Genomic DNA, 27,080 nt, shown 5'->3' with positions numbered 1-27,080 from the left:
TTTCCACATAGAGTATCATGTCATCTGCGAAGAGTGAAAGTTTGACTACCTCTTTGCCAATTTGGATGCCTTTTATTACTTTGCGTTGTCTGATTGCTGAGGCTAAGACTTCCAATACTATGTTGAATAACAGTGGTGAGAGTGGACATCCCTGTCTTGTTCCTGACCTTAGGGGGAAAGCTCTCAGTTTTTCCCCAGTTGAGGATGATATTAACAGTGGGTCTTTCATATATGGCTTTTATGATCTTAAGGTATATCTTTATATCCCTACTTTCTTGAGGGTTTTTATCACGAAAGGATGCTGTATTTTGTCAAATGCTTTCTCTGCATCTATTGAGAGGATCATATGGTTCTTGTCCTTTCTTTTATTGATGTGATGTATCACATTGGTTATTTTGTAGATATTGAACAAGCCCTACATTCCAGGTATGAGTCCCACTTGGTTGTGGTGAATAATTATTATTTTAAAAAAATTTTTAATGTTTATTTTATTTTTTGAGACAGAGAGAGAGCATGAACGGGGGAGGGTCAGAGAGAGAGGGAGACACAGAATCTGAAACAGGCTCCAGGCTCTGAGTTGTCAGCACAGAGCCCAATGCGGGGCTCAAACTCATGGACCACAATCATGACCTGAGCCAGTTGGACGCTCAACCGACTGGCCACCCAGGCGCCCCAGTAATTCTTTTAATGTATTGTTGGATCCGGTTGGCTAGTGTCTTGTTGAGGATTTTTGCATCCATGTTCATCAGGGAAATTGGTTTGTATTTCTCTTTTTTAGTGAGGTCTTTGTCTGGTTTTGGAATCAAGGTAATGCTGGCTTCATAGAATGTGCTTGGATGTTTTCCTTCCATTTCTATTTTCTGGAACAGCTTCAAAAGAATAGGTGTTAACTCTTCTTTAAATGTATTGTAGAATTCCCCTGGAATGTCATCTGGCCCTGGACTCTTGTTTTTTGGGAGATTTTTGATTACTAATTCTATTTCTTTACTGATTATGGGTCTGTTCAAATTTTCTATTTCTTCCTATTTCAGTTTTTGTAGTTTATATGTTTCTAGGAATTTGTCCATTTCTTCCATATTGCCCAATTGCATATAATTGCTCATACTGTTCTCTTATTATTATTTGTATTTCTGCTGTGTTGGTTGTGATCTCTCCTCTTTCATTCTTGATTTTATTTATTTGGGTTCTTGATTTTATTCTTGATTTTATTTATTTCCTTTTTCTTTTTTTTATCAAACTGGCTATTGGTTTATCAATTTTGTTAATTCTTTCAAAGAACCAGTTCCTGGTTTCATTGATCTATTCTACTGTTTTTGTTGTTGTTGTTTGTTTGTTTGTTTTGATAGCATTGATTTCTGCTCTAATCTTTATTATATCCTGTTTTCAGCTGTTTTTGGGTTTTATTTGCTGTCCTTTTTCCATCTCTTTAAGGTTTAAGGTTAGGTTGTGTATCTGAGACCTTTCTTCCTTCTTTAGGAAGGCCTGGATAGCTATATACTTACCTATTATAACTGCCTTTGCTGCTATCCTCAAATCAGTTTTCTAGGTGTGCAAGATGACAAGATGGTTTGATGTTGATCTGGCTGCATTTCAGGGATGAGAGATGCAAGAAAAACTTCCATGATGTTCCACCATCTTGGCCCCCTCCCCAATGGCATTTTTCATACAAATAGAGTAAATAATGCTAAAATTCATATGGAAACACAAAAGACCCTGAATAGCCAAAGAAACTTTGAGCAAGAAGAACAAAGCTAGAAACTTCACACTTCCTGATTTCAAGCTACCATAAAGCTATAGTAATCAGAACAGTATGGTACTAGTATAAACACAGAACAGAGATAAATTAAACAGGATTGAGAGCCCAGAAATAAACCGATGCATAAATAGTCAACTAATATTTGTTGAGGGAGCCAAGAATATTCACTTGGGGAAAAATGGTCTTTTCAATAAATGGTGCTGGGAAAATCGGATATCCACATGCAAAAGAATGAAATTTGACTCTTGTTACAGCACTCACAAAAACTAACTCAAAATGGATTAAGGACTTAAATATAAGGCCTGAAACCATAGAACTCCTAGAAGAAAACAGGCAAAACCTCCTTGACATTGATCTTGGAAATGATATTTTGGATATGATACCTAAAGCACAAGAAAAAAGCCAAAACCCAGTGGGACCACATTAAACTAAAACTGTTTACTTTTGCACAGCAAGAGAAACAATAAACAAAATGAAAAGACAGCCTGTGGAATGAAAGAAAATTTTATAAATCTATTAGCGGTTAACATTCCAAAATACAAGGAACTCATGCAACTCACTAGCAAAAACCCAAACAATCCAGTTAAAAAAAATAGCAGAGGACTTGAACAGACATTTTTCCAAAGAACACATACATATGGCCAATACGTACATGAAGTTACCCAACAACACTAATCATCAAGGAAACACAAGTCAAAACCACAATGAGATATTGGTCAAAACTGTTAGAATGGCTATGAAAGAGATGAGATAATAAATTCTGGCAATGATACAGGGAAAATGGAACCCTTGTGCACTGCTAGTGGGAATACAAATTGGTCCAGCCACATGGAAAATATATGGAGGTTCCTAAAAAAATTAAAAATAGAATTATCATATGACCCCAAAATCCCACTTCTGAGTATATATCTGAAGAAGATGAAATCACTATCTTGAGGGGCACTTGGGTGGCTCAGTTGGTTGAGTAGCTGACTTCAGTTCAGGTCACGATCTCATGATAACACTTTACATCTTAAACTTACACAATATTATATATTGTTTTTATCTGAATAAAGCTGGAAAAAAGTTTTTAATTTTGTTGTAGTCTAATGTATCAGTTTTTCTCTTATGTTCAGTATTTCAATGTCCTCTCTATAAAGACATTATCTGTTCCAAGGACACAAAAATATTCTTTTATACTTTTTTAGATTTCTTATGGTTTTAGTTTTTATATTTAGGGCTGTGATTTGAATGAAATTACTTTTTGCATGTAGTGTGAAGCAGTTGTCAGTGTTCTTTATTTCAAGACAGTAATTCAATGATTCATTTAAAGAAAGAAAACCCATTATTAACTCAATACGTTTTTGTTAAAGTTCAACACCTGTTTGTGATTTTAAAACAACCTCTTAGCAAATTGGGAATTAAAAAGAACTTCCTTAACATAATAAGATAAAATTTTATAAACCTAAATAATTCTTATTGATTTCACATTAGAAGAGCTCCATTTAAATCAGGATAAACAAACATCACTCACCAAAGGAGTAAATCTCTTGGAATAATTTGTGAAAATAGCTTCCTTGGGCATGTACTTATTGACCATTGTAGACTGCTTTCTAGACTATCAGAATTACATGACATGCAGAGAAGCCCAACTCTGTATCTTTCCTTCCAGATACAGTGCCACAATCAGGCTTGTTAGCTGTCTTCTCATTTATTTATGGGAGTTCTTTCTTTTTCTTGTGTTGCAATGTCCTTTTGGCTCCATATGTTAACTTCTGTTTGGACTACCTTCTGATATAAAAAATTCAACGATTTGTTTAGTTAAATATGTATTTTCATCTCTTATGGTTTCTAGGTTTCCTGTTTTGCTTTAGAATGTTTCCCATCAAAAACCACCAGATAGAAAACCAGAAAAAGGTTATAAATAGGCAACTCACTGAAGTGAAAATATATGATTAATTAGAGCTTCTATAAGATTTTTTACCAGCCGGACTGATCAGCAATTTTTCAAAAAGCAACAACTTTTTGCACTACTTAGCCTACTCATTCCCTGTTGTTGATAGGAATGTGAATTACTTCAAAATTTGAAAGTTATTTGCCAATATCTATTAAAATATAAATAACTATCTCAATTGCTCAATTATACTACTTTGAGGATTCTGTCTTATAAAATCATCAGTGGGGATCTATGTATAAGGGTAATTATTGCAACATTATTTGTGGTGGAAAAGATATTTAGAATATTTAGGATATCCATCCAAAGGGGACATTGTTAAGGAAATAGAATGCATTTAATGTAATGTTATTAGGCAGAAATTAAAATGAATTCTTGTGATTTACATTAGTTGGGTTTAATTAAGTCCAGCACATATTATAAAGAGAGAAAAATAAATTGCAAAATAGAGTAGGGTGCGACAACATTGTTTACAGCATAACAAAACAGTGACAAAAAACTCCCAAAGGACAAAGTAAGCCACTGAGAATAAGCCACAAAACCCAGAAGCTATAAGGAAAAGATGAATACATCTTACTAAATAAAAATTAGAGCTTCTGTATACTCAAGAACAGCATAAAATTAAAAGGCAAGACTTCAAGAAAAAATATTTGCAATTCAAATGCAAATAATAAGTATATAGACTAAAGAATGTCTATAAATGAATTAGAAAATTGGTAAAATATATCAAGAAATTCACAGAAGAAAAAAACACAAATAGCTAACAAATATGTGTAAATACATAAAATCTCATTAAGTGGAGAAACATAAATTTAAAAAATTAAATTATTTTTCACTCATCAAATTGACAAAAATGAATTAAGATTGATAACATACTCTGTAATTAAGGGTGTGAATAAATAGGAATTTTCATACACTGATGGTGAGAATATAAATTGGTGAATCATTTTTGGAACATAACTTTTGAATATTTATCAAATTATTAAATGTTCATACCCCTTGTTCCAGTATTCCTTTCCTAAGAATCAATTATTAAAGAAAACAAAGCTGTTAATGTACCAAAAGATGAATATACAGGTACATATGGTAGAGTATCATTGATAATAGCAAATAATTGAAAACAACATGCATGGTTTTCAGTAGAAAAATGGTCAAGTTGTGGCAAATGATTTCATGGAATAATGTGCAACTATTAAAAAGGAGCTGTACCCATATGTATTAACAGGCAAAGATCTCCAAGATAAATTTTATATGGCAAAGCCAGTCACAGTACAACATATAGAATAAGATTGCAGAGTGTGAAAATATGTGTAAAAATAGAAAAATTACTTTAACATATGCTCTAAACTATTAACAGTTATTCTTCTGTAAAGTTAGTGGGAGTAGATGGGAGTGATAGATTGTCAGTGGAGAGTATTATATTTAATTCTACAGAACAAAGAATTGTTTGAATTTTGTAGCAATATGATAGATCTTTCTTTTTTTTTTCAATATATGAAGTTTATTGTCAAACTGGTTTCCATACAACACCCAGTGCTCATCCCAAAAGGTGCCCTCCTCAATACCCATCACCCACCCTCCACTCCCTCCCACCCCCCCGTCAACCCTCAGTTTGTTCTCAGTTTTTAAGAGTCTCTTATGCTTTGGCTCTCTTCCACTCAAACCCATGATAGATGTTTCTTATGCAATTTTAAAAAAATATTTTAATGTGCTGATTTACTTCTAAAAAGGTGTGTTTTAAAACTACATATAATCCTACAAAAAGATAACTGTCATTCAGAATGTCAAAATAACACAGAAATACAGAGAAATATATATTCCCAAATAACAATGTCAATAAACAAATTAATGTTAGTATATGAAATTAGATTGTGGTAATTGTTGAATAACTCTGTGAATATTCTAAAATACACTGAATTGTACACTGTAAGTAGGTGCATTTTATGGTATGTGAATTATATTTTTATAAAGTAGCTTAAGAAATCAATGGCTTAATATGCTAACATTTACTGGGATGGTTTTATTTAAGACATAAGGTAATAATTTCCAGTAAATTCATAAAAATATTTACAACAGACATTTCTAGCTCACCTCTCCTCAACTCTTAGGAAATATTCCTACTTTCCTTGAGGTCAGTGAAGTGAAGTTGAGAGGAAATGTTCACTGTTTTATAGATGAGGAGGTTACTATGTGAGGCAGAGTTGGGAGAGGCATTCCTTCTACATGGAAATCTCGGGAATAGAAAGCAAATGTAAGGTAGGGAAATCTACCTGGTGAGCTATAAAAAAATTTAGACACAATGCTTCTAGTTTACACAAAAATATAGAGTCAGCTCCCTGGCTTTCTAAATTATCAACTCTTTTTTTAATTGACACAAAAGAACAACAAAAACTAAAAATCAGGTCTATAGTCTAGTCATCTCATATGATAAAATTACCCACTGCTTCATCCCTTTTGAAATTATCTCCCTTCTGAAACACAACAAACTCTAAAAGTGAAAAAATCAATAAAATTATCCTTTGCTTAATAAATATTTAGTGGCTTAGATAGAGTTCAGGCAAAATACCCATGGACAAAGACAGCCACTGCCAGGAGAAGAATGGCATTGACATTCACTATAGCCCTCCATAAAGGCTTCTCAGATGTGTCTGTCAACTTCTTTTTCTGGGCTTCTTCCTCCTCTCTGCTCAACTTGGGGCTTTTCTTCTGCAAACCGCAGAATAAGTCATAAGCCTTCTTGAGACATCCATGAGGTTCCTCAGGATTATCTGAAACAAAGAAAGATAAGTGAATGATCACAAAACATGGGAAATAATATCCCTGCCAATGTAGTACAGATGACTGTAAAGGATGATTACAATCACTTTTTTTAAGTTTTTTTTTTTTATATGTTTTCACTCTTATGTGGATCCTGAGAAACTTAACAGAAACCCATGGGGGAGGGGAAGGAAAAAAAAAAAAAAGAAAAAAAAGAGGTTAGAGTGGGAGAGAGAGCCAAAGCATAAGAGACTCTTAAAAACTGAGAACAGGGGCGCCTGGGTGGCGCAGTCGGTTAAACGTCCGACTTCAGCCAGGTCACGATCTCGCGGTCCGTGTGTTCGAGCCCCGCGTCAGGCTCTGGGCTGATGGCTCAGAGCCTGGAGCCTGTTTCCGATTCTATGTCTCCCTCTCTCTCTGCCCCTCCCCCGTTCATGCTCTGTCTCTCTCTGTCCCAAAAATAAATAAACGTTGAAAAAAAAAAAAAACTGAGAACAAACTGAGGGTTGATGGGGGGAGGGAGGGAGGGAGGGAGGGGGGGTAGGTGATGGGCATTGAAGAGGGCATCTTTTAGGATGAGCACTGGGTGTTGTATGGAAACTAATTTGACAATAATTTTCATATAATAAAAAAAATAAAAGAAACTGATACATAAAAACTTAAGAAAAACTTAAAAAAAACTTAAAAAACTTACAAACACTTTTAAGTGTTGGAAGAATCTCTGAGAAAAATATAGATAACTTTGATTATATAACAATAGAAAACTTTTGCATGACTTATGTCAATACAATACAACACAATACAACAAAGTAAAAATACAATAAACAAAGTAAAAACAAGTGACAAACTGAGGAAAAATATTTGCATCTTATACTACAAAGGGTTTAATATCCTTAATGTACAATGGGCCTTTGAAGTAGAGAATAAAAGACTACCAACAACTCCATGCAGACATATATACATACATCAATAAACAGTTCTTAAATTTACTCAAAAAAGAGAAATTTGAAAAAAAATGACATTGAAATACTACTACTCATTTGTCCGTGACAACAATTAAAAAGTTTCACGATGGGATGCCTGGGTGGCTCAGTTGGTTAAGCATCTGACTTTGGCTCAGGTCATGATCTCACAGTTCATGGGCTCGAGCCCCACGTCAGGCTCTGTGCTGACAGCTGAGAGCCTGGAGCCTGCTTTGGATTCTTTGTCTCCGTCTCTCTCTGCCCCTTGCCTTCTCGTGCTCTGTCTCTCTCTCTCTCTCTCTGTGTCTCAAAAATAAATAAAACATTAAAAAAAAGTTTCACAATATACTATGTTAGTCTGCGTGGAAGCAGGTACTCTCACACATTGTTGCTAGGAAAGCATTGTTCAACTCTCATGGAAAGGAATTTGGCAGTGTACAGCAAAATTACATTGGCATTAGCCCTTTGACCCCAAACTCAAACTTCTCAAAGTCTGTCCTGAAGGTAAATTGGCAAAAATACAAAAGCTCTAAGTACAACGCTATTTGTGCATTAGAAAATTTAAAACATACTTCCAAGTTCAAATTTCCATGAAAAACCATAATGAATGTAAGACTATTCTTATAAATGAATGGTAAAGAAAATTCTACAAAATAAAAGAAGTGAGATGTAGTAAAAACATCACTCTGAGGAAAATGTGTAGCCTTACTTATTTACATTATAAAAGAAGGGAGACTGAAAATTAATGAAATAATATTCAATTTAAGTTAGAAAAAAATAACAATAAACCCAAATAAAGTAAATGGAAGGGTATACAAATGAGACAGAAAGTAATAAAATAGAAAAGAAGGGTAACAATAGAGAAAAATAACAAAGTCCAAGTTGGTCCTTTAAGAGAAGTAAAATAGGCTAGTCTTTAGTGAAATTTATCAAGAAAAAAGAGACATCATAAATAATTACATAAAAAATAAAAGGGAAGGCATAACTACAGAGGTAGTAGGGATAGAAAAGCCAATAAATAGTATAAATAACTTCATGTAATTATATTTAAAGTGTGTACTAAATAGACACAATCCTAGGAAACATAATTTTCCCAAACTGATTAACCAAGAAATGGAACCTTTAATAGCTCTATAGGCATTGATTAAACACAGATTTAATCAGTTTAAAAGTCTCTCTCTCTCTCTCTCTCTCACACACACACACACACACACACACTCACCAGCCCCCCTAATGCCTAATGCTGTTATTGGCAAAATACCAAAATTTTGATGCAGATATCATTCCACTCTTATTGAAATATCTCCAATTCATTCTATGAGAGCACTAAGACCTATTTTTGGGAGAGAGAGAGAGAGCAGTAGAGGAAGAAAGAGAGAATCTTAAGCAGGCTCCATGCCCAGTGTGGAACTCAGCGTGGAGCCCAGTGCAGAGCCCAATGCGGGGCTCCATCCCATAACCCTGAGATCATGACCTGAGCCAAAATCTGGAGTTGGACACTTAACTGACTGAGCCACCTAAATGCCCCAAGAACACTATGATCTTAATACCAAAACCAGATAAAGTACAAAAAAGGAAAACTATGTAGTCCAGTCTTACTCAGGAATACTAATATAAAAATCCAAAAGCAGTAGAAGGCATTTATCCTTCCTTCAAGTTGAAGATCCCAAGCCAAATCAAATGAAACAATTAGTGTGGAGTTCCAGACAACATATCCTGAAGTGGTAAACTTTGTCAATGGTTTTAAAAATTCCAGGTAGGGGCACCTGGGTGGCTCAGTCGGTTGAGCATCCAACTTTGGCTCAGGTCATGATCTCACGGTTCATAGGTTTGAGCCCCACATCAGGCTCTCTGCTGTCATTACAGAGCCTGCTTCAGATCCTCTGTCTCCCTCTCTGTCTCTGCCCCTCCCCACTAGTGTGTGCTCTCTCTCTCTGTCTCTCTCTCTCTTTGTGTGTTTCTCAAAAATAAAATAAAATAAGTTAAAAAAATCCAGGTAAACAAAGAGCTATGGGGGTGGATGCTAGAGAAGTTTCAATGAAGGCAATGGAATTAGAACCTAGTGTCAAAGAATAGGCAACTTTTTCTCTCTCAGAGAGGAAGTAGAAATATTCTAAGAGCTTGGTATACATGGCGGGAAGGTGAAGAAATCTGCCTGGCTGGAATGGATGGTATATTGGAGAGAATAGTGAGAAAAAAAAGTTGAAGAAAAAGGTAGGACTAGATGCTAGATGCTTAATCACTATCAATCAAGATTGATTTGTTGAACATTTAATATGTGACTAGGAATAGGAGACACTGGATTGATTTTCATGTTAGAGCTGGTACACAGTTCCATGGATAAATGATGGTTGAATGGACAGACAGACTGATGGACAGGTGGATGAATGGGGATATTTCATTTGTAATGAATTATCTTAGCTTTGGGGAAGATAAGATTTTAAAGTTTCAGTTTACCATAAATCTAACAGCTTTTTCAGAAACTGAATTTAGTGGCATTAAAAAAATAAAGCAAACATGAAACCAGTTCAGGTACACAGAATTTCTACATGAAAACCAAATGTAAACCAGATATTACCTTCATCAACATCATTATCAACTTCCTCATGTCTTTTCTCTTCTGCATCTAAATCAATTCGTTCCTCTGTACTATTCCGAAGAGCCCAGCACAGACGATACAGCTACACAAAGACCATAGACAAGCACATTAGTGATGGAGCAAATGTTTAAATAATATGATGGTACATTCATTTATTTTATAGTGCAAGAAAATCAAATGACATTACATAGTATATGTATAGTCTTCTACCACACAAATTCACAAAAACACACTAACCATTTAAAATTATTTATGTTTTTAACTCTTCCAGTAGTTATTAAACACTCATAAGTAATATTCCTTAAATTTTTTTAACCTTTATTCATTTTTGAGAGACAGAGAGAGACAGAGCATGAGCGGGGTAGGGGCAGAGAGAGAGGAAGACACAGAATCTGAAGCAGGCTCCAGGCTCTGCGCTGTCAGCATAGAGCCTGACGCAGGGCTCGAGCCCACAAACCGTGAGGTGATTGAACCACCCAGGTGCCCCATCTTAAGCAATATTCTTAAAACTCTTACTTCTGGATTTATAATTTCATAAAAGTCAAATATTTATCTAACTTACATATACCTTTGCTTCACTCATTGTCCTTATCATTCAGCTGTTATTAGTTGCATTATTATTACTTTCAGTTTGTCTAATGGGTACCTTTGTAGCTTTTAAAATATCTTCTTTAGCTCCATTTCTGGATCCATCATGTTTAGATAATATCTATGTACTACTATTAAGTTATGATAACAATTTGTGCCCTTATACATCCATTTTCCAGCCAACCTCCAAGCTTTTGTCAACTGTATCATTATTTTAAAACTGTTATAAGCTTTATAGAATTTAATTGTTTTCTGCAAATATGATTAATATTTCCATGCATCCCCTGAGATTTCTTTTTACTGCACAGCTAGGTTAGATCCACAACACTACTCATGACCTTCTCTGACAGGACTATTGATATTTATCAGTTGACTTTGAAAATTCAAACCTCACAGTATATTTATGAAACATAAACATAAATTAGATAAATGGTCTTATTGGTCCTTTAGACACATTTAAAAAATCAATAATAAGTTATATTATTTTTATTGCCATAAAAAGCTTAATATTTATATTTCCTTGAAAAATATAACATATTTTCTAGTGTTTTTTTTTTTTTCATTCAACTCCCAATATTCAACACAAATATTTCATTGTGACTTCTGGTGACATGTCTTTAGAAAAGTAATTTGAACCATTCTGTGTTTCAGGTTTCCCCATCCACAAATAATATTTACTACTTTCTAAAGGAATATGCAAATAAATATTGCTTCAAAGATCGAGTGATACATGCAAAATAAATAAAAGTTATACATGTTAGTAATACATTCAGTGTTAGTATATAAGCAGTATTTAAGTTAAAAAAATGACTAATATTTGCTGGTCCTCTATAATGTTTCCCCCAGAGATACCTTTTATTGAAAGTTTGTGGTGTATATGCTTTAAGGTATTTTTTCCATTGTTAGACAAATATATATATATATATATATATATATATATATATAGTATTATATAATACCACTTTTTGAAAATAAAACACACAAAATGTGTATATACACATTTTGTGTGTTTTATTTTCAAAAAGTGGTATTATATAATACTATATTCTGCAAGCATTTTTTCCCCACTTACTCATGTCATGGACATTTAAAAAGGAAATGATTGAGCTCCTCAGGTTTTTGAACAGATGCATAATATTTGGTGTACTATTATTGTGTATCCATTCCACTAGCAATGGAAATTTGTCTCCATCTTTTTCTACTAGAAACCTTTGCAGAGAAAATTTATATATATATTTCCTACTTGTAGAAGTATTTCTACACAATAAGTTCCTAGAAATGGGGATGTTGGTTCATAAGGTATGAGAATTTTAAATTTAATTGATAAATACTCCCCAATTGCCTTTCTACAAATTATGAAATTCATACATTCACCAATGATTTTGGAGTGTGGACATTCCCCAACATTCTTACCAACATTAGACATATTCATATTAAACTTTTTTGCCAATTTGAAAGGCATCTCATTCTATTTGTCTTTTTCCTGCCACCTGGTACCATGTACTTTTTTTTTTTTTTTTAACCTCTGTATTGGTGTAGTTGTATTGTGTATGAAATTCTACTCATCCCCAAATAGTCCCAGGCCAGATTGCAACTCTGCTGTGAAGTCTTTTCCAATCTCTTAGGCAACACTAATTACTCTCTTTCTGGTATCCTGTAACAAAGATAAAGATTTACCTACTAAGTGCATTGTGAAGTTTTTTGAGGGTGAAGCCCATTTCCTAATACCCCAGAAGGCAAAGAACCCTTATTTATTTATTTATTTATTTATTTAGAGAACCCCAAGCAAGCTCCATGCCCAGTGCAGAGCCTGACACGGAGCTTGATCTCATGACGCTGGGATCATGACCTAAGCCAAAATCAAGAGTCTGTTGCTTAACTGACTGAGTCACCCAGGCACACCAAGAACTCTTATTTTAAAATGAGTACTCACATGTACATCAGGAATGGGTTTTGTTAACAGGGAAATTCCTAGGACAACTAGTATGGAAACAAAAAAGAGGATGATGGCAAAGTACAGATAGTGCACTCCACAGATGACCTTGGGACAGTCACTGGCAGCCAAGCAACTTCCTGTTCCATAGGCAAACTCTGCAATCATGCGAATAAGGCCAATCACAAGTCCAATGACTAGACCCCAGAAGGCTCCCTGCAAAAGAAACAAGAATAAAATCAGAGTACTTAGAAAAGATGAGAAGCTCATTTGAGTAGGTAACAATTATCATCCTACCTACTTTCTCCATTAAGAACCAATAATGGCTAACCCTGAGCATAAAGTCACCAAAGCAAGAAAAAGGTATAGATACATGTGTTTATTTAGTGATACTGAAATTTCATTGCATCAGACACTACTTCAGGGCACTACTGTACACTCTGACCCAAGCTTAAGTTTACCTTGAATTTTATTTTATATATAGATTTTATAAGTTGTGGCTTATTTTATAGAATAAACAGAACTATGGCTTATGTTACACAATTTACAGAGTTGATATTAGATAATTATGATAGTTCTATTAAGCTTTTGGCAATTAAGAGCATCTGTATTCTCTGAGAAGCTGGTGGGCTTGGAAACATATGTCCTCTAGTCCTCTGATCAAGATGTTATGTTCAAGGGGAAATGGTATTGCATAGACATTAAAAGCATGAGCTTTAGTTGGAGGAAGACCTGAATCTGAATCCCAAAATACTACTTACTAATACTAAATAACATTTGAAAAGCACATAAGATAATAACCTCTCTGTACCTATTCTTCATTTCAAAATTATAATAAAGTTAACAGTTGGAAACAATTAAGGGATTAAATGCCCACGATCCAAAATAATCAGTTACATATATTAATACAGAAATTAACATTAAAAAAATTTTTTTAACGTTTATTTATTTTTGAGACAGAGACAGAGCATGAACGGGGGAGGATCAGAGAGAGAGGGAGACACAGAATCTGAAACAGGCTCCAGGCTCTGAGCTGTCAGCACAGAGCCTGACGCCAGGCTCGAACTCACGGACCGCGAGACCATGACCTGAGCCGAAGTCGGAGGCTTAACCGACTGAGCCACCCAGACGCCCCTAGAAATTAACATTTTTAATTGTTACTAGAGTGGTAGGTTTTCTTCTAAGCACTTCACATTAAAATAAATCCCTTTTGGGGTGATAAATCCCCTGGGTGGCTCAGTTGAATGTCCGACTTCGCTCAGATCATGATCTCACAGTTTGTGGGTTCCAGCCCCGTGTTGGGCTCTGTGCTGACAGCTTGGAGCCCGGAGCCTGCTTTGGATTCTGTGTCTCCCCCTCTCTCTGCTCCTCCCCGACTCATGTTCTCTCTTGCTTTCACTCTCAAAAATAAATAAACATAAAAAAATTAAAATAAATCCCTTTTAATCTTCACAGCAATCCTATAAAGTAGGCACTGTGATTATCTTCATTCTACACAGAATCAAATGGTTTGCTTAAGATCAAAGGATTGATAGGGCCAGGACTGGATTCTGTCAGTCTTACTCCAAAACTTGTGTTCCTTAGTATTGTGTCATATATGTATATATTTTGTAAGAAATATACAGACTGTACTATAAGTGTGCCCTATGTATTTACACACTTTAAAGAGAATCAGGAATTATAGCTGAATACAATTAAAATTGAGATGGGCTTTGAGTTATATAAACAGGGTGGAAAGAATGCATTTTCCTACCAGTGAAAGAAAATATTCTCACTCCAGCAGGGAAGAAGTTTTCCGAATTTTTACTTACCTGTTCATTGACTCTTTTACAGAAGATGGCAAGCAGGAAGACAGCCGCAATTGGAGGCCCAAGGTAGCTAGAAATTGATTCTATATAATGGAATAGTTGTCCATTTTGAGATACCTGCACTAATGGGACCCACAAAATGCTGATGGCAATTAATAGAATGATAAATAGCCTGGAGAGAAAGCAAAATGATTTAAATATTAAACAAAAGCATTATTGGCACTTCCACTGTGCTTTACAGTTCTTGATTCTTGTGGCCATGCATTGATTTTCCAAATAAAATCACACTCCTTGACCTCACATGAAGCCATGGAATGCTTAATGACCATAGGTTAGTAAAATGCCAATAAAGCAATTGCTTCTCTGTAAATAGCTTCAACTGTGAGGTTAAATATCCATTCATAAAACAGTTCAAATGTCAGCAACTGGTTAATAATTTTCTAGTGCAATTTATGTAATGTATCAGTTAGGAAAAAAACACCACACTGTTTCTATGGTAAGTAATCATTTGTATGATAAAGAAAGCAGATCCCCATTTTGATCTTTTTTTTTCCTAGCTTGAGAGAAACTAAGTCAGTTTTCACAGGATGGAATTAAAATATACTTTCTCCTAGAATGCTGAGTGAATTGGCCAGAAATGCTAATTTGTGCATTTTACTACCTGAGTACTCTGGCAGGTAGAAGGAGTTAGTAAAAAACTTTTTACAGGTCCTGTGGTCCAGGGAGAATAAGCTCAATATTCTGTACTTATTGTGCGAAGAAACACACATAATTTACTGAACTGTCTGCAAAAGGTCATTACTTCTCTGTGCTTATCTGAAACAGAGAGGTGGGGACTGGGAGAAATGGGGGACAGGCATTTGGGCAGGAGACTGAGGCACAAGTGTCTCATTGAAAGTTCACAAAACTTTTGCAACCTTGTAATAATTAAATGTGATAAACCATGGAAAGTCTGAGCATGATGCGTAGAGTATAATAAGGATTCAATAAATAATACCCACTGTCCTTGTCATGTACCTCCCTTGCTCGCTTATCTTCAGTTGTTTTCCATCATATGTGAAATAAAATCCAAAATCTTGTTATGGTTTAAATGGCCCTACATAATTTCACCTCTAGCTATCTTTCAGATCATGTTTCTTATCACTCTTCCACTTGCTTGTATGTGCCAACCTCACTCCTACTGTCCTCACACCACACATATGACTGTTGTAAGAATTCAGCACTTACTGTTCCATCCCCACAGAGCCATGGGGCTCATTCCCACACTTCCCTGATGGTTGTGCATAAAGGCCACCTTCTCAGGGAAGACTCCCTGAACACCTGTCTTAAGTAACCCCCATATTTAATCTCACTTTAATTTTCTCCCTGCCACTTTTGCCATCAGATATAGAACATATTTATTAATTGTCTGTCTTGCCAACAAAGATGTAAATCCCACAAAGCAGGACATTATTTTTTACATATATGTCCTTTTCCATATTGTATTCTGGGATATAGAAGGCTTTTAATAAGAGAGAGAGAGAGAGAGAGAGAGAGAGAGAGAGAGAGAGAAACTCATTAATTCAAAATAGAGACTTAAAGGGTATTCATACCCAAGATCATATGCCTATTGGTAGACTTCTGCATCCTGGGCTTCTGAATTCAGGGTCCAACACTTTCTCCACTACAGAAACACAGATGCTTTACTGCTCTTCCTCTCCTATAATGTCCAGAGTGAAGATCTGGACCAAGTGAACCCTTGGAATTTTCCTTGCAAATGCTTAATTTACTAAGTGATTGTTACTGTCTTCAGCAAAGCAGTATCTTTTACATAGGTAGTCAGATTCTCTTGATACTCCATTTCTTTTTTTTTTTTAATTTTTAGCATTTATTTAGTTTTGAGAGACAGAGAAAGACAGAGCATGAGTAGGGGAGGGGCAGGAAGAGAGGGAGACACAGAATCCAAAGCAGGCTCCAGGCTCTGAGCTATCAGTACTGAGCCTAACACGGGGCTTGAACTCAGGAACAATGAGATCGTGACCTGAGCTGAAATCAGATACTTAACTGACTGAGCCACCCAGGTGCCCCCTCTTGATACTCCATTTCTTAATGAGTGCAGTTGATAAACTACTGTGTAGTAGTGTGTGGATGACTTAATCTGTGACTTCCTTCATGTGATATACATGGAAACTTCTAGAGACTGCTTTAACCCCATGAAACTTTATACCCCATGAAAACCACTGGAGTTTCATGAAGATATGGTTGGAAGAGAGTGTGAGGGGAGGAAGAAATAAGAGACAATCAGAGGCATTTGAAAACCCTTAAAAGCAACTATTTCGTTTAAAAGTATGACCCTGGGGTGCCTGGGTGGCTCAGTCAGTTGAGCATCTAACTTTGGCTCAGGTCTGATCACTGTTCCTGAGTTCAAGCCCCGTGTTAAGCTCAATGCTGACAGCTCAGAACCTGGAGCCCGCTTTGGATTCTGTGTTTCCCTCTCTCTCTGACCCTCCCCCACTCGCACTCTGTGTCTCTCTTTCTCAAAAATAAATAAACCTTAAAAAAAAAAGTATGGCCTCAAGTTTCCTATCTGGAAAGAAAGAAAGTTGGATTAAATACCTCTTAATATCCCTTTCCCACTCTAGAATTCTATTATTTGTTTCACTGAACCCAAGAAAGAGAAGGTTCTAGTTCACTTGTATTTCTGTGCTTTCCAGAGAAATTTTAGACAGAAACCAGGATTTTCTCACCGTCCTGTTATAAGAAGCTCTTTCTCTGATGCCTGTTTCCTAATCTTGGTGTACAGGTCCATGGTAAAGAGGGTGCTAGCACTGTTGAAGATGGAGGTCATGGAGCTCATGAGAGAGGCCAACATGACTGACAGCATCAGACCTCGCAGTCCTGGGGCCAGATAAGAGTGCAAACATTAGTTAGGAATTGGACTCCATGATTTATGAAGGCCTTGCTAAACCAGAGTCATTCAAAAGTGTCACCTGGAACATTTACCAACTGATGTGCCTGTCAACGCATATCATCATGTAGCATTTCCTGCAAATTTCCTGGTGATTTGAGAATGATCCAGTACAGAATTTTAGTTTTAAATGTAAACTTAGAGATCATTTGCTGGAACCTAAATTTGGGAGAGAGGAACAGTGTTGTACCATTTCTCTTTGGGGAGAACCTCTTGGCTTCCTGAAGACTTAGAGAACTAGAGAGGGAAAAGCCTAGTAAGCAGTTCTGTTAAAGAAGTTTTTGTTGGGAAAAGCAAAGAGTTTTGGGATATTATGGTAACTTCATCCTCCACTTCCCTCTGCTTATTAATAATGCCCCTAAAACTCCTAAGACAAAGTATGGAATGAGATGGATGGGTGATGTTACTTGTGGGTCATGTTCCCTTCTTCCTGACAATGCTCATGTGTGTCAGGGAGGAGAAAGATTGAAGAAGTATTAGCTGACCTTTGAAGGTATAAGATCACCTGGTTGTTCCTGAGCCCCATACTCTTCTCTGTTACTGACCACACAGATCACCTTCTAGCATCCTAATAATTTACTTTTGCCACATGTGTCATTTATTTTATATCTCATGAAACTAGAATGTGAGTTCCAAGGTATAGGGGATTTTGTGCTTATTTCACTGATGTTTTCTTTTCTTTTTTAATTTTTTAAATGTTTATTTATTTTTGAGAGAGAAAGACAGAACATGAGTGGGGAAGGGGTAGAGAGAGAGAGAGAGAGAGAGAGAGAGGCACAGAATCTAAACCGGCTCCAGGCTCTGGGCCATCAGCAGAGAGCCCAACATGGGGCTTGAACTCGGAAATGGCGAGATCATGACCTGAGCTGAAGTCAGTCACCTAACCGACTGAGCCACCCAGGTGCCCCTCACTGATGTTTTCTAAGCACCAGGGCAGGCTCTGACACATAGTAGGCACTCAATAAATAGCTGTAAATTAAATATATTGAGGCATATTATTTGGGTATAACTGGTCTAGAGAAAGCAGGCTAAATCATTAACATCTAGTTTTCTGAGTTTGTAAGTTTGTGTTTATGCAACTCTTTTATTGACAAATCCATCACTTAAATGCTCTTGATTGTCTTGGAAGACAATCTTGAATCCAAAGGAGTAAGGATTCTTCTAATAGGAATTATATCTGATTCATCTCTGTATTCCCCAGGCTCAGCACCAGACTGGTAGCCTATGGAAAGTGCTCAAGAAATGTCTGATGAAGCCAATTGAATTAATGGAAGTTAGGATTATTAAGGATTACGCCATAATCTTTCCTCATGGACCATTTATACACTAGGTCTCTGAGGCAGTCCCAGCATGAACATATTTTTTCCAGCTTTATTGAGGTATGACTGACAAATAACAATTGTATATAGTTAAGATGTATAATGTGATGTTTTTATACATGTATACATTGTGAAATGATTACCATAATCAAGCTAGTTAACATAACCGTCACCTCACATAGTTACAGTTTTCTTGTTTTGTGGTGAGAATACTTGAGATCTATTCTCTTAGCAAACTTTAAACATACATTCTTATTAACTATAATCTCCCTACTGTACATTAGTTCTCCAGAACTTATTCATCTTGTAACTGAAAGTTTGTACCCTTTGAAATCTTCCCATTTCCCCCACCCCCAGCCCCTGGAAACCACCATTGTACTCTCTGCTTGTATGAGTTCCACTTGTTTAGATTCCACATATAAGCGACATTGTGTGCTTTTTTGTATTTCTGTATCTGGTTTATCTCACTTAGCATAATGTCTTCCAGGTTCATCTATATTGTTGTTGCACTTGGCAGATTTTCATTTTTTTTAAAGGCTGACATTAATAATGATATTCCATTATCTATATCTATACTTATTATCTATCTATCTATCTATCTATCTATCTATCTATCTAACTCTCATCACATTTTCTCCATTCATTTGAGTGTGGACCTTTTCTTACCATCAGGCATCAGTTCCAGCACCATCACTGGGTAGGCGTAGTTAGTACAACCGACTTCAATGCCACAATGTTTCACACATTCAGAAGGTACAACACAGGCCACCTTCTCTGAGGGGGGAATTCAGATAAGTGGGTTCAGTGAGTGGGGCCCAAACAGGTAAGATCTACAACCATTTGACATAGAGACAAGTTGTAAGATGATAAGAGGAGAGACATTTGCTTGGAAATTGGAGATTCAACCTTGAACTCCATACCATAGAGCTGGTCCCTCTTTACCCAGAATATGACTTCCTAAGTGTCTCATACCTGTACCTCCCCTTGCACTGACCTAAGGGGCAGGGCTCCTCTTTGGGATGTGGCCCAGCTATTGCATTAGAGCAATTAGGGGGAGCTGATTCCATCCTCCAGAAAAGCTGCAAGAACATAAATTCTCCCAGAGGCACAGAACTCCAGATGAAACAATCACAACAGCCACAACAACAAAATGGAAATTAGTTTTGTGTCTAGTCATTTAGTTCAGTGTTTTCTACCTACAGCTAAGAAGTGTCATTTGTGATCATTATTGGGGTGATTGCTCATGTGGGATGAGGCCTCCCTTTACTGTGGCAGTTGTACAATACCTTGTTGATTCTTTTTTTACTTAAACAATATTATGACAACAGATAGCAAAAAATGATTTAAAAAATCCCATAGAATACTGACACCTTAACACATTAGCTTCTTTTAGTTTTTTTATTCCTTTCTAATCTTTTTCCAGACAGAAATGTCTTTTTGCATAACTATGGCAATTGTTGAGATAATATTTTGTAGTCTGCTTTTTACCCTTAAACATAATAACTTCAGCATTTGACCACAATTTGAGAAAGTCTTCAGTCCTTACATGTAATTTTCCATAAAGGGGGTATTTAATAATTTCTTTGGCCATTCCTTATTAGTTGGATATATATGTGTCAAATATGCCAAATTTTCCTGCTTCTGACATTCTGCAAAATCTGTTCTCTTCACCTGGATTTGTGTTTTAACTTCCATACATAATGGGTTTTCTAGCTTATCAAGGTTTTAATACATATTAAAACCAGTATTTAGAATTCAAGCATACAAGAAAGAGGATTTATGAATCAATGGCTTACCTGTGTATAGGATGCGGCTGATCATTCCTGGCATTACCATGAGGAACATGGGCAGCAGCTTCAGGTACCCACACATGATGCAGGCAGCTTTCACATGAGACATGTTCTTGCCTGATAGGCAGCGCTGCACAATAACCTGCCAGAAGAACATGACATAGTCATGAAGCAACTAGAGGATGATCCAAAGAAGGGGAGTGCCTCTTTTCAAGGATTAATGTTACAATAAGATATGGGATCATGAGTAGTGGAAAATAATCAGCTTCAGAGTAAAATCAGAACTCTAATCCCTGCTCCTCTTACATGAATATTTGACTTTGTGAGACTCAGCTTTCTCATCTTTAAGAGGGTTATCTCTTGTAGGATATTCTGAATATTTGGTATAATGTTTGTAAGACTCTTGGTACATAGAAGTCAATACCCATCACTACTATCAAAATGATTGCAGCTCCTAGGCTGCATTGCAACAATGACCATGTACTTGTCCAGGTACAAAGCTGTCACTACTGATCTTTGCCACAAGTCATGTGTTTAAGTTGTGCATTTAATGTTGTAGGCACCAAATAAGCCACATACTCATCAGTATCTCTCTACTGTTAGGGATCAACTGTCCATTTGGAAAATCAACCCCATTGCCATAGAAACAACAGAGTCAGGCAGCCATCAGAAGAGAACCTTGAGACATTCATCTCTAGATATGAATCAGTTATGAATAAAATATTGTGGTCCTGGGAAATTCAATGCATATAATCTCATAATTTCCACTTGTGTAATCTCTTGACTAAGAATTTTCTAGAAAAACAGGATTTCTACCCATAATGCCATTGCTTCTTGACATTTTTCTTCTCAAGGAATGTCAGAAAATGGCGATGACTTTTTCTGCTTACTTTTCTTTGGAGAGACAAATCTATTAGGGATAGCAACAATGTCACTCAGTGCTGGGGGAGCAGGTACTATCCTTAGATAGAAGGCTTGAAGCAGAAAGTTGGAGGGACAATACAAATTATATGTAAAACAGGGGATTCTTGTCAGAAAATAAGCAGGGTCCAGGTATCAGATCTAAGGGTGAATATGAGGCCACCTAAATATAGGAGATAAGTCATGTGGTCAGTGGCAAAATATAAACAATAAAGATTTTTGCACAAATCAGTGAAAGAGTACATTCTTTGGGAGACATGTTGATAAAATCAGTTTATTATATAGAGAAAAAGAAAAATTATCTCACACTGATACAAGTGACCATTGATCCAAGATAGTCCATTTTGGACCATTGATCCCAAAATGTGAAATTTTAAGTTTGACTTGACAGAGACTATCTGGGGTGAAGAAAACTTCAAAACAGAAAACAAAACAAACTTACATGCTATAAAAAGGAACATACAGAAAACCAAAAATAAGATCTTGGGGGTCATAAATACAAAGGCAGAAAAACTGAGGGATAATATTGAGGTAATTTCCTAGAAAATAGAGCAAAAAGACCAAGATATGGTAGATGTGGAGGAAAGATAAGAACACTAGAAAACCAGTTGAGGAAAACCAACACCCAAAGTGGAAGTTCTCCAAAGGAAAACAAAATGCAAGAAATCAAAGAATTCCGCCAATTCATTAAAGACATCCATTACTATATTAAACTTGTTCACAGTAGCCCATCACAGTGAACAAAAAAAGACCTACACACAATAGCACATTGTATGAAATTTCAGAACACTGAGGACAAAGGCAAGATAAACTTCCAGAGAGAAAAGACACGTTACATCCAAAGGATCAAGAATAACTTCAGGCTTTTCAACAGCAATGGTGGAAGTCAAAAGATGGTAATTTATGGCTGGAAAATTATTTAAAGCCTAGAAATGTGTACATGGCCAGAGGATCAATTTGGGAAAAGTTGGAGTGAAGACATCTTCAAACATGAAGACAAATTCACAATAGATGTATCTCCTGTGTTTCTCAGGAACTTACTGGAGAATTCAATTGCCCTGAAAGAAGTAAACCAAGAAAGAAGATGATGTGGGATACTTGAAATATGATATATAATCCAAGGATGAGCCAAAGAGAACCCCAAATATGGTAGTAAAGGGGGTCCTGGATTAGGATGGGCACTAGGCACAGAGAACAACCCAGCAGTTTGTGAGAGGCCGAAGGTTTTAAGAGAAAATGAGAAAAAGAGTTGGTAGGATATTTGATGTGTTTGCAAGTACACATCAAGGAGATTTAGGCAATCTGCAGAAAGCTTGGTGTTTAATGAGTAATAATTACCAAGAAAATTTAAAACACAAAAAATAAGACTTATTTATTCTAGAGAAAAGAAAAAGCTAAAGAAAAATCAATCAGAGAATATCATGTGGCTTAGCTGTGGATTATATTTATGTAGCCACAAAAATGGTAGCACTGAATGCTGATCTCACCAAAATTGTGAATTAGTTTTACTGGAAGATGGAGGATTGACGATAAAAAATTGAAAGAGCTAGGGGCGCCTGGGTGGCTCAGTCAGTTAAGCGTCCGACTTCAGCTCAGATCATGACCTCACAGTTTGTGAATTTGAGCCCCGCGTTGGGCTCTGTGCTGACAGCTCGTAGCCTGCAGCCTGCTTTGGATTTTGTGTCTCCCTCTCTCTCTGCCCTTTCCCTGCTTACACTCTGTCTGTGTCTCTCTCTCAAAAATAAATAATAAAAACATTAAAAAAAGAAAAAAAAAGAAAAGAAAGAGCTAAACCCTCATCTTTCATTATTGGAAGCCAGTGTAAAAATCCTAAAACTGGAAAACCAAAAGGGATCAATAGAAACATTTATTTAAATCACCTGGGGAACAAATTTACAAGCAAATTCTGATTCAGTGGGTCTGGGTAGCATCTGAGAACAGTTATTTCTAATGAGCTTCAAGGTGACATTCACTCCAATGGTACACAGGCCATGCATTGAGTACAAGGATTTAGAGAAGAAACATACATACCAAAATACCTAACTGAAGGAGTCAATAATGTTTGCTTTTGAGAGTCAAGAAATGAGTAGAGAGCAGGACACCAGACAACTATTTATCATAACAAGACTTGTAGAAGTGTTTGACTCTTTAAATGATGTGTGTTTGTGCATGTGTATGTGTATATATGTGTACAAAATAGAAACTAGATGCTTTTCTATGAGGAGAAAAAGAACAACATAAACATATTTACACACCACACACATACTTCACCTGATCTGTGCACCAGTACCACACAGCAACAATGGTCATTCCAAATATCATTCCTGGCCATGGAATATCTCCAGTGACAGCATCTCGGAAGATGTGAAAGGAGTCAGCCTGAGGAGTGTAGCACTTGGGATTGATTGTCATGTTGTCCCCCTCAACTATGGATGGGATGGCATTCATGTACTTCTCTGTAAAACTCTCATAGCCTCCCACTTTAGCAAATGCTGCAAAGGTATTGGATAAAATGAAATGTTATACACAAATCTAAGACATCTGTTATTCATAATTATTCCTTTGTGGTGGAAGTGTCCAATCATCTCCAATCAGCCTGGTCAAATCCTTAGTGTTCTCAGAGGACTCATGTCTTTCAATACCACTGGCATTGGTAATGCTATCATGCTTTCACAATGTACAGGAAGCAAATCACCCTTTAACTTTTCTTCTTATTGAAAATTTTCTTCTTCTCTTGAAAATTTTTAGTGTCTATGCTTATGGTAAAAATAAAAATTGTTATCCAACAGACTGATATTGATATCTCACAACCATCTAGAACAGAGATAAAACATGAAGATGAGGTAACAGAGTGAGCCTAACAGTTAGCCATCAGAAAGCCCCTACTCCTCTGAATGGACCAGAAGTAATGGTCTCTGTTCCTGATACAAAGTCTGGCTGTTTTGACTTTATGCACAGTCTGTTTTTTGGTGCAATACTGACTGTATTCTTTCTATGTTACAACAAAAAACGGGAAGATAAGGAGCAGAAATTAGAGGCAGCAGTTTATGTATGGTGAGGTGAAATGGTGAGGCTCAGCCTGCGGAGGGGGGGCGGGTGGCGGCTGGAAAGGCAAGACAGGTGTAGAAAAGAACCATAATGAGAATGTATGGGTGGCTTAGTCAGTTAAGTGTCTGACTCTTGATTTCGGCTAAGGTCATGATCTCATGGTTTGTGGGATCGAGCCCCACATCAGGCTCTGCATTGGCAGTGTGGAGCCTGCTTGGGATTCTCTCTCTGCACTTTCTCTTTCAAAATAAATAAATTAATTAATTAACTAAAAAAAAGAACGATAATGGATGGAAACCTTAGAAAGAAGAAGGATGAGCCCAGGCTTCTCAGCCCACTTAGTATAGTTTCAAATAGTGCAAAATTCATCTGAGTATCATGTATCTGTAGAGTTGAGGTTGACGTTATTTTACTTTTTCATTACTTATTTCATTTAGCATCAAAAATGTTTGCATGTGCCAAACATTGTGATGGGATTATATGCAAAATGAATGTACAAGGCAGGATCTCAATACAAAGGAGGATACAGACAATACAAGGAAATTGTTCTGTTAAGGGGAATATTGTTTGTGACAACAATACATGAAGAATGCTGGAAGATGAGAGATTCCATCCTAAGGATGGGAGAAGGCTTAGAGAGGTTGATGCCAGAGGTCCATCACCAAAGCCAGACACCAAAGAACCATAAATAAGAATATCAAAGAAGTCCTGGTTAACTAAATAGAAAGTTTGTAAAGAATTGGTCCTAGCAATGGCCTCTGGAGCAGCACTTTCAGTAATGATAGAACTTTCGGTAATGATAGAATTCTACATATTCTGTATCTGTGCTGTCAAATATGAAAACTACTAGCTATATATTAAGCACTTGAAATATGGCTAGGCAAATCAGAAACTGAATTTTACATTTTGATTAATTTATTTTTTATTGTTTTTTAATTTAAATAGCCATATGTGACCAATCGCATTCATTTTGTGTCAAAATCATCAACTCTTTCTGTGCATTTGTTGTCTTTGCAGTTCTGTCAGTTTTTGCTTCATATTATCTTCAAGCCCTGTGATTAGGGTTCATGAATATTCACAACTGTATTCAGTGCAGCTTGAGTGGATGGAATATGGTGGCTGCAGGACAGAGGAGAGATGAAAAGACACTTATTTTCATCTTATATCCTTTTTACTGTATGCATGGATTTCCTGTCCAAAGTTAAATAAGTAGCATAATAAAAGAAAACAAAAATAGGCAAGCTATAAGTTAAATTCATCAGTAGTGCTTGCTGCATGACTTAAGAGAAATATACAAACTGTGTTTGTATATTCTAACAATAGAGGGAGTAACATACTTTAATAATTTCCATCTGAAACAGTCACAGTGAAGTTAATAGTCAGTTGTCTTAAACTGTTCTTACTATTTAATACTTATTTTTATGAAGATTCTACATAATGGTTTATGTGCATTGAATCCAGTGCACCAATAGTTGTGTAAAATTATCAACCCAGTGACACTGATTTTGTCTATTTCAAACACAAACATATTAAGATTAAAACCAAGGAATAATTTTTTAAAGAAAGTAAAGTTCTTCCCCCCTCATTTTCTCATGCTGAGATAGTACAGCAAGAAGTTAGGCAGATGCTTCAATGATGTATTATATGTATATCAAAAAGTATGACCAGGTAGAACAGGGAGGCAGTAGTAAAGAGCAGATGGACTGAACAGACACAAATCTCATGATTTCCAGCCCCAGGGCACTGTTCCCACTGTCATCACTTACCATACCCCATGAGAATAAAGGAACCGATCAGCATGATGATGGTCTGGAGGGTGTCTGTGTAAATAACTGAGGCCAAGCCCCCTGTGTAGAGAAAGAAAAGAATTAGGATATTTTTTCCCTATACTCTCATCTCTTTGCCTTCACTTTTAGGTTTTCCTCAAACCAAACCCTAGAAACTCAGCAAAGAATATATGAAAAGTTCTTGACTGGGCCACAAGCTCCTCTTGGCATCATTATCTCCTTAGTATTTATGTGTCACATTAACCCTCTTGTCTCTCTTATCTTGGCTTGACTCAAAGTTTCTATGAATTATACTGGAATTTCACCCTTATGTGAGTTTTTGAATACCAAATAACAGAAAAGGCAAGACTTTTGGAACCAGAGTATATTATGCTAAGTGAAATAAGTTAGTCAAAAACAAATACCATATGATTTTGCTCATAATTAAAAAGCAAAACAGATGAACATAGTGGAGGGAAGGAAAAATAAAATAATATATAAACAGAGAGGGAGGCAAACCATAAGAGACTCTTAAATATAGAGAACAAACTGAGGTTGCTGGAGGTGAGTTGGGTGGGGGGATGGGCTAAACTGGCGATTGGCATTAAGGAGGGCACTTGCTGGGATGAGCACTGGGTGTTATATAAGTGATGAATCACTAAATTCTATTCCTAAAACCATTATTACAATATATACTAACTAACTTGAATTGAAAAAGAAAATTTAAAAGAAAGAAAAGGCAATACTTCATTATCATGAAAGTTTTTCCCTTAACTATCTCTCAATTCACTCCATTTAGCACAGTATACTAGTTCTCAAAAAATAGGGCAAAGCAATTTTTGCTCTAGTATTGGAACATATCATTGTTTCATAAGTTGAATGCCAGATATAGCTGTTGACTTGTGTTTTGCTCGAGTGTTATGCAAACAGCAACTTCTTTTTCAACTCTAGAC

At 36.2% G+C, this 27,080-nt stretch overlaps 1 protein-coding gene across 1 annotated transcript in view; it reads right to left on the bottom strand.

Moving 5' to 3' along the window:
* Positions 1-5,301: 5,301 nt before the first annotated feature.
* The window catches only part of LOC123588067 (solute carrier family 5 member 4), a 40,130-nt gene continuing 18,351 nt past the window's right edge, over positions 5,302-27,080 (bottom strand). Inside the window, exons 7-15 of the mRNA XM_045458291.1 lie at positions 26,128-26,208; positions 23,585-23,805; positions 20,399-20,534; positions 19,269-19,376; positions 17,063-17,213; positions 14,340-14,508; positions 12,529-12,744; positions 9,987-10,089; positions 5,302-6,457 (exon numbers count right to left, since the gene is read on the bottom strand). Of these exons, the coding sequence (XP_045314247.1) occupies positions 6,243-6,457; positions 9,987-10,089; positions 12,529-12,744; positions 14,340-14,508; positions 17,063-17,213; positions 19,269-19,376; positions 20,399-20,534; positions 23,585-23,805; positions 26,128-26,208 (1,400 nt within the window). The 3' untranslated portion in view covers positions 5,302-6,242. The remainder of the gene's footprint in view (positions 6,458-9,986; positions 10,090-12,528; positions 12,745-14,339; positions 14,509-17,062; positions 17,214-19,268; positions 19,377-20,398; positions 20,535-23,584; positions 23,806-26,127; positions 26,209-27,080) is intronic.

The sequence above is a fragment of the Leopardus geoffroyi genome, chromosome D3 (genome assembly GCF_018350155.1).
Source record: "Leopardus geoffroyi isolate Oge1 chromosome D3, O.geoffroyi_Oge1_pat1.0, whole genome shotgun sequence".
NCBI classification, from domain to species: domain Eukaryota; kingdom Metazoa; phylum Chordata; class Mammalia; order Carnivora; family Felidae; genus Leopardus; species Leopardus geoffroyi.
Note: the sequence above shows the minus strand (reverse complement) of the source record. Positions and strands in the feature narration are given on the sequence as shown.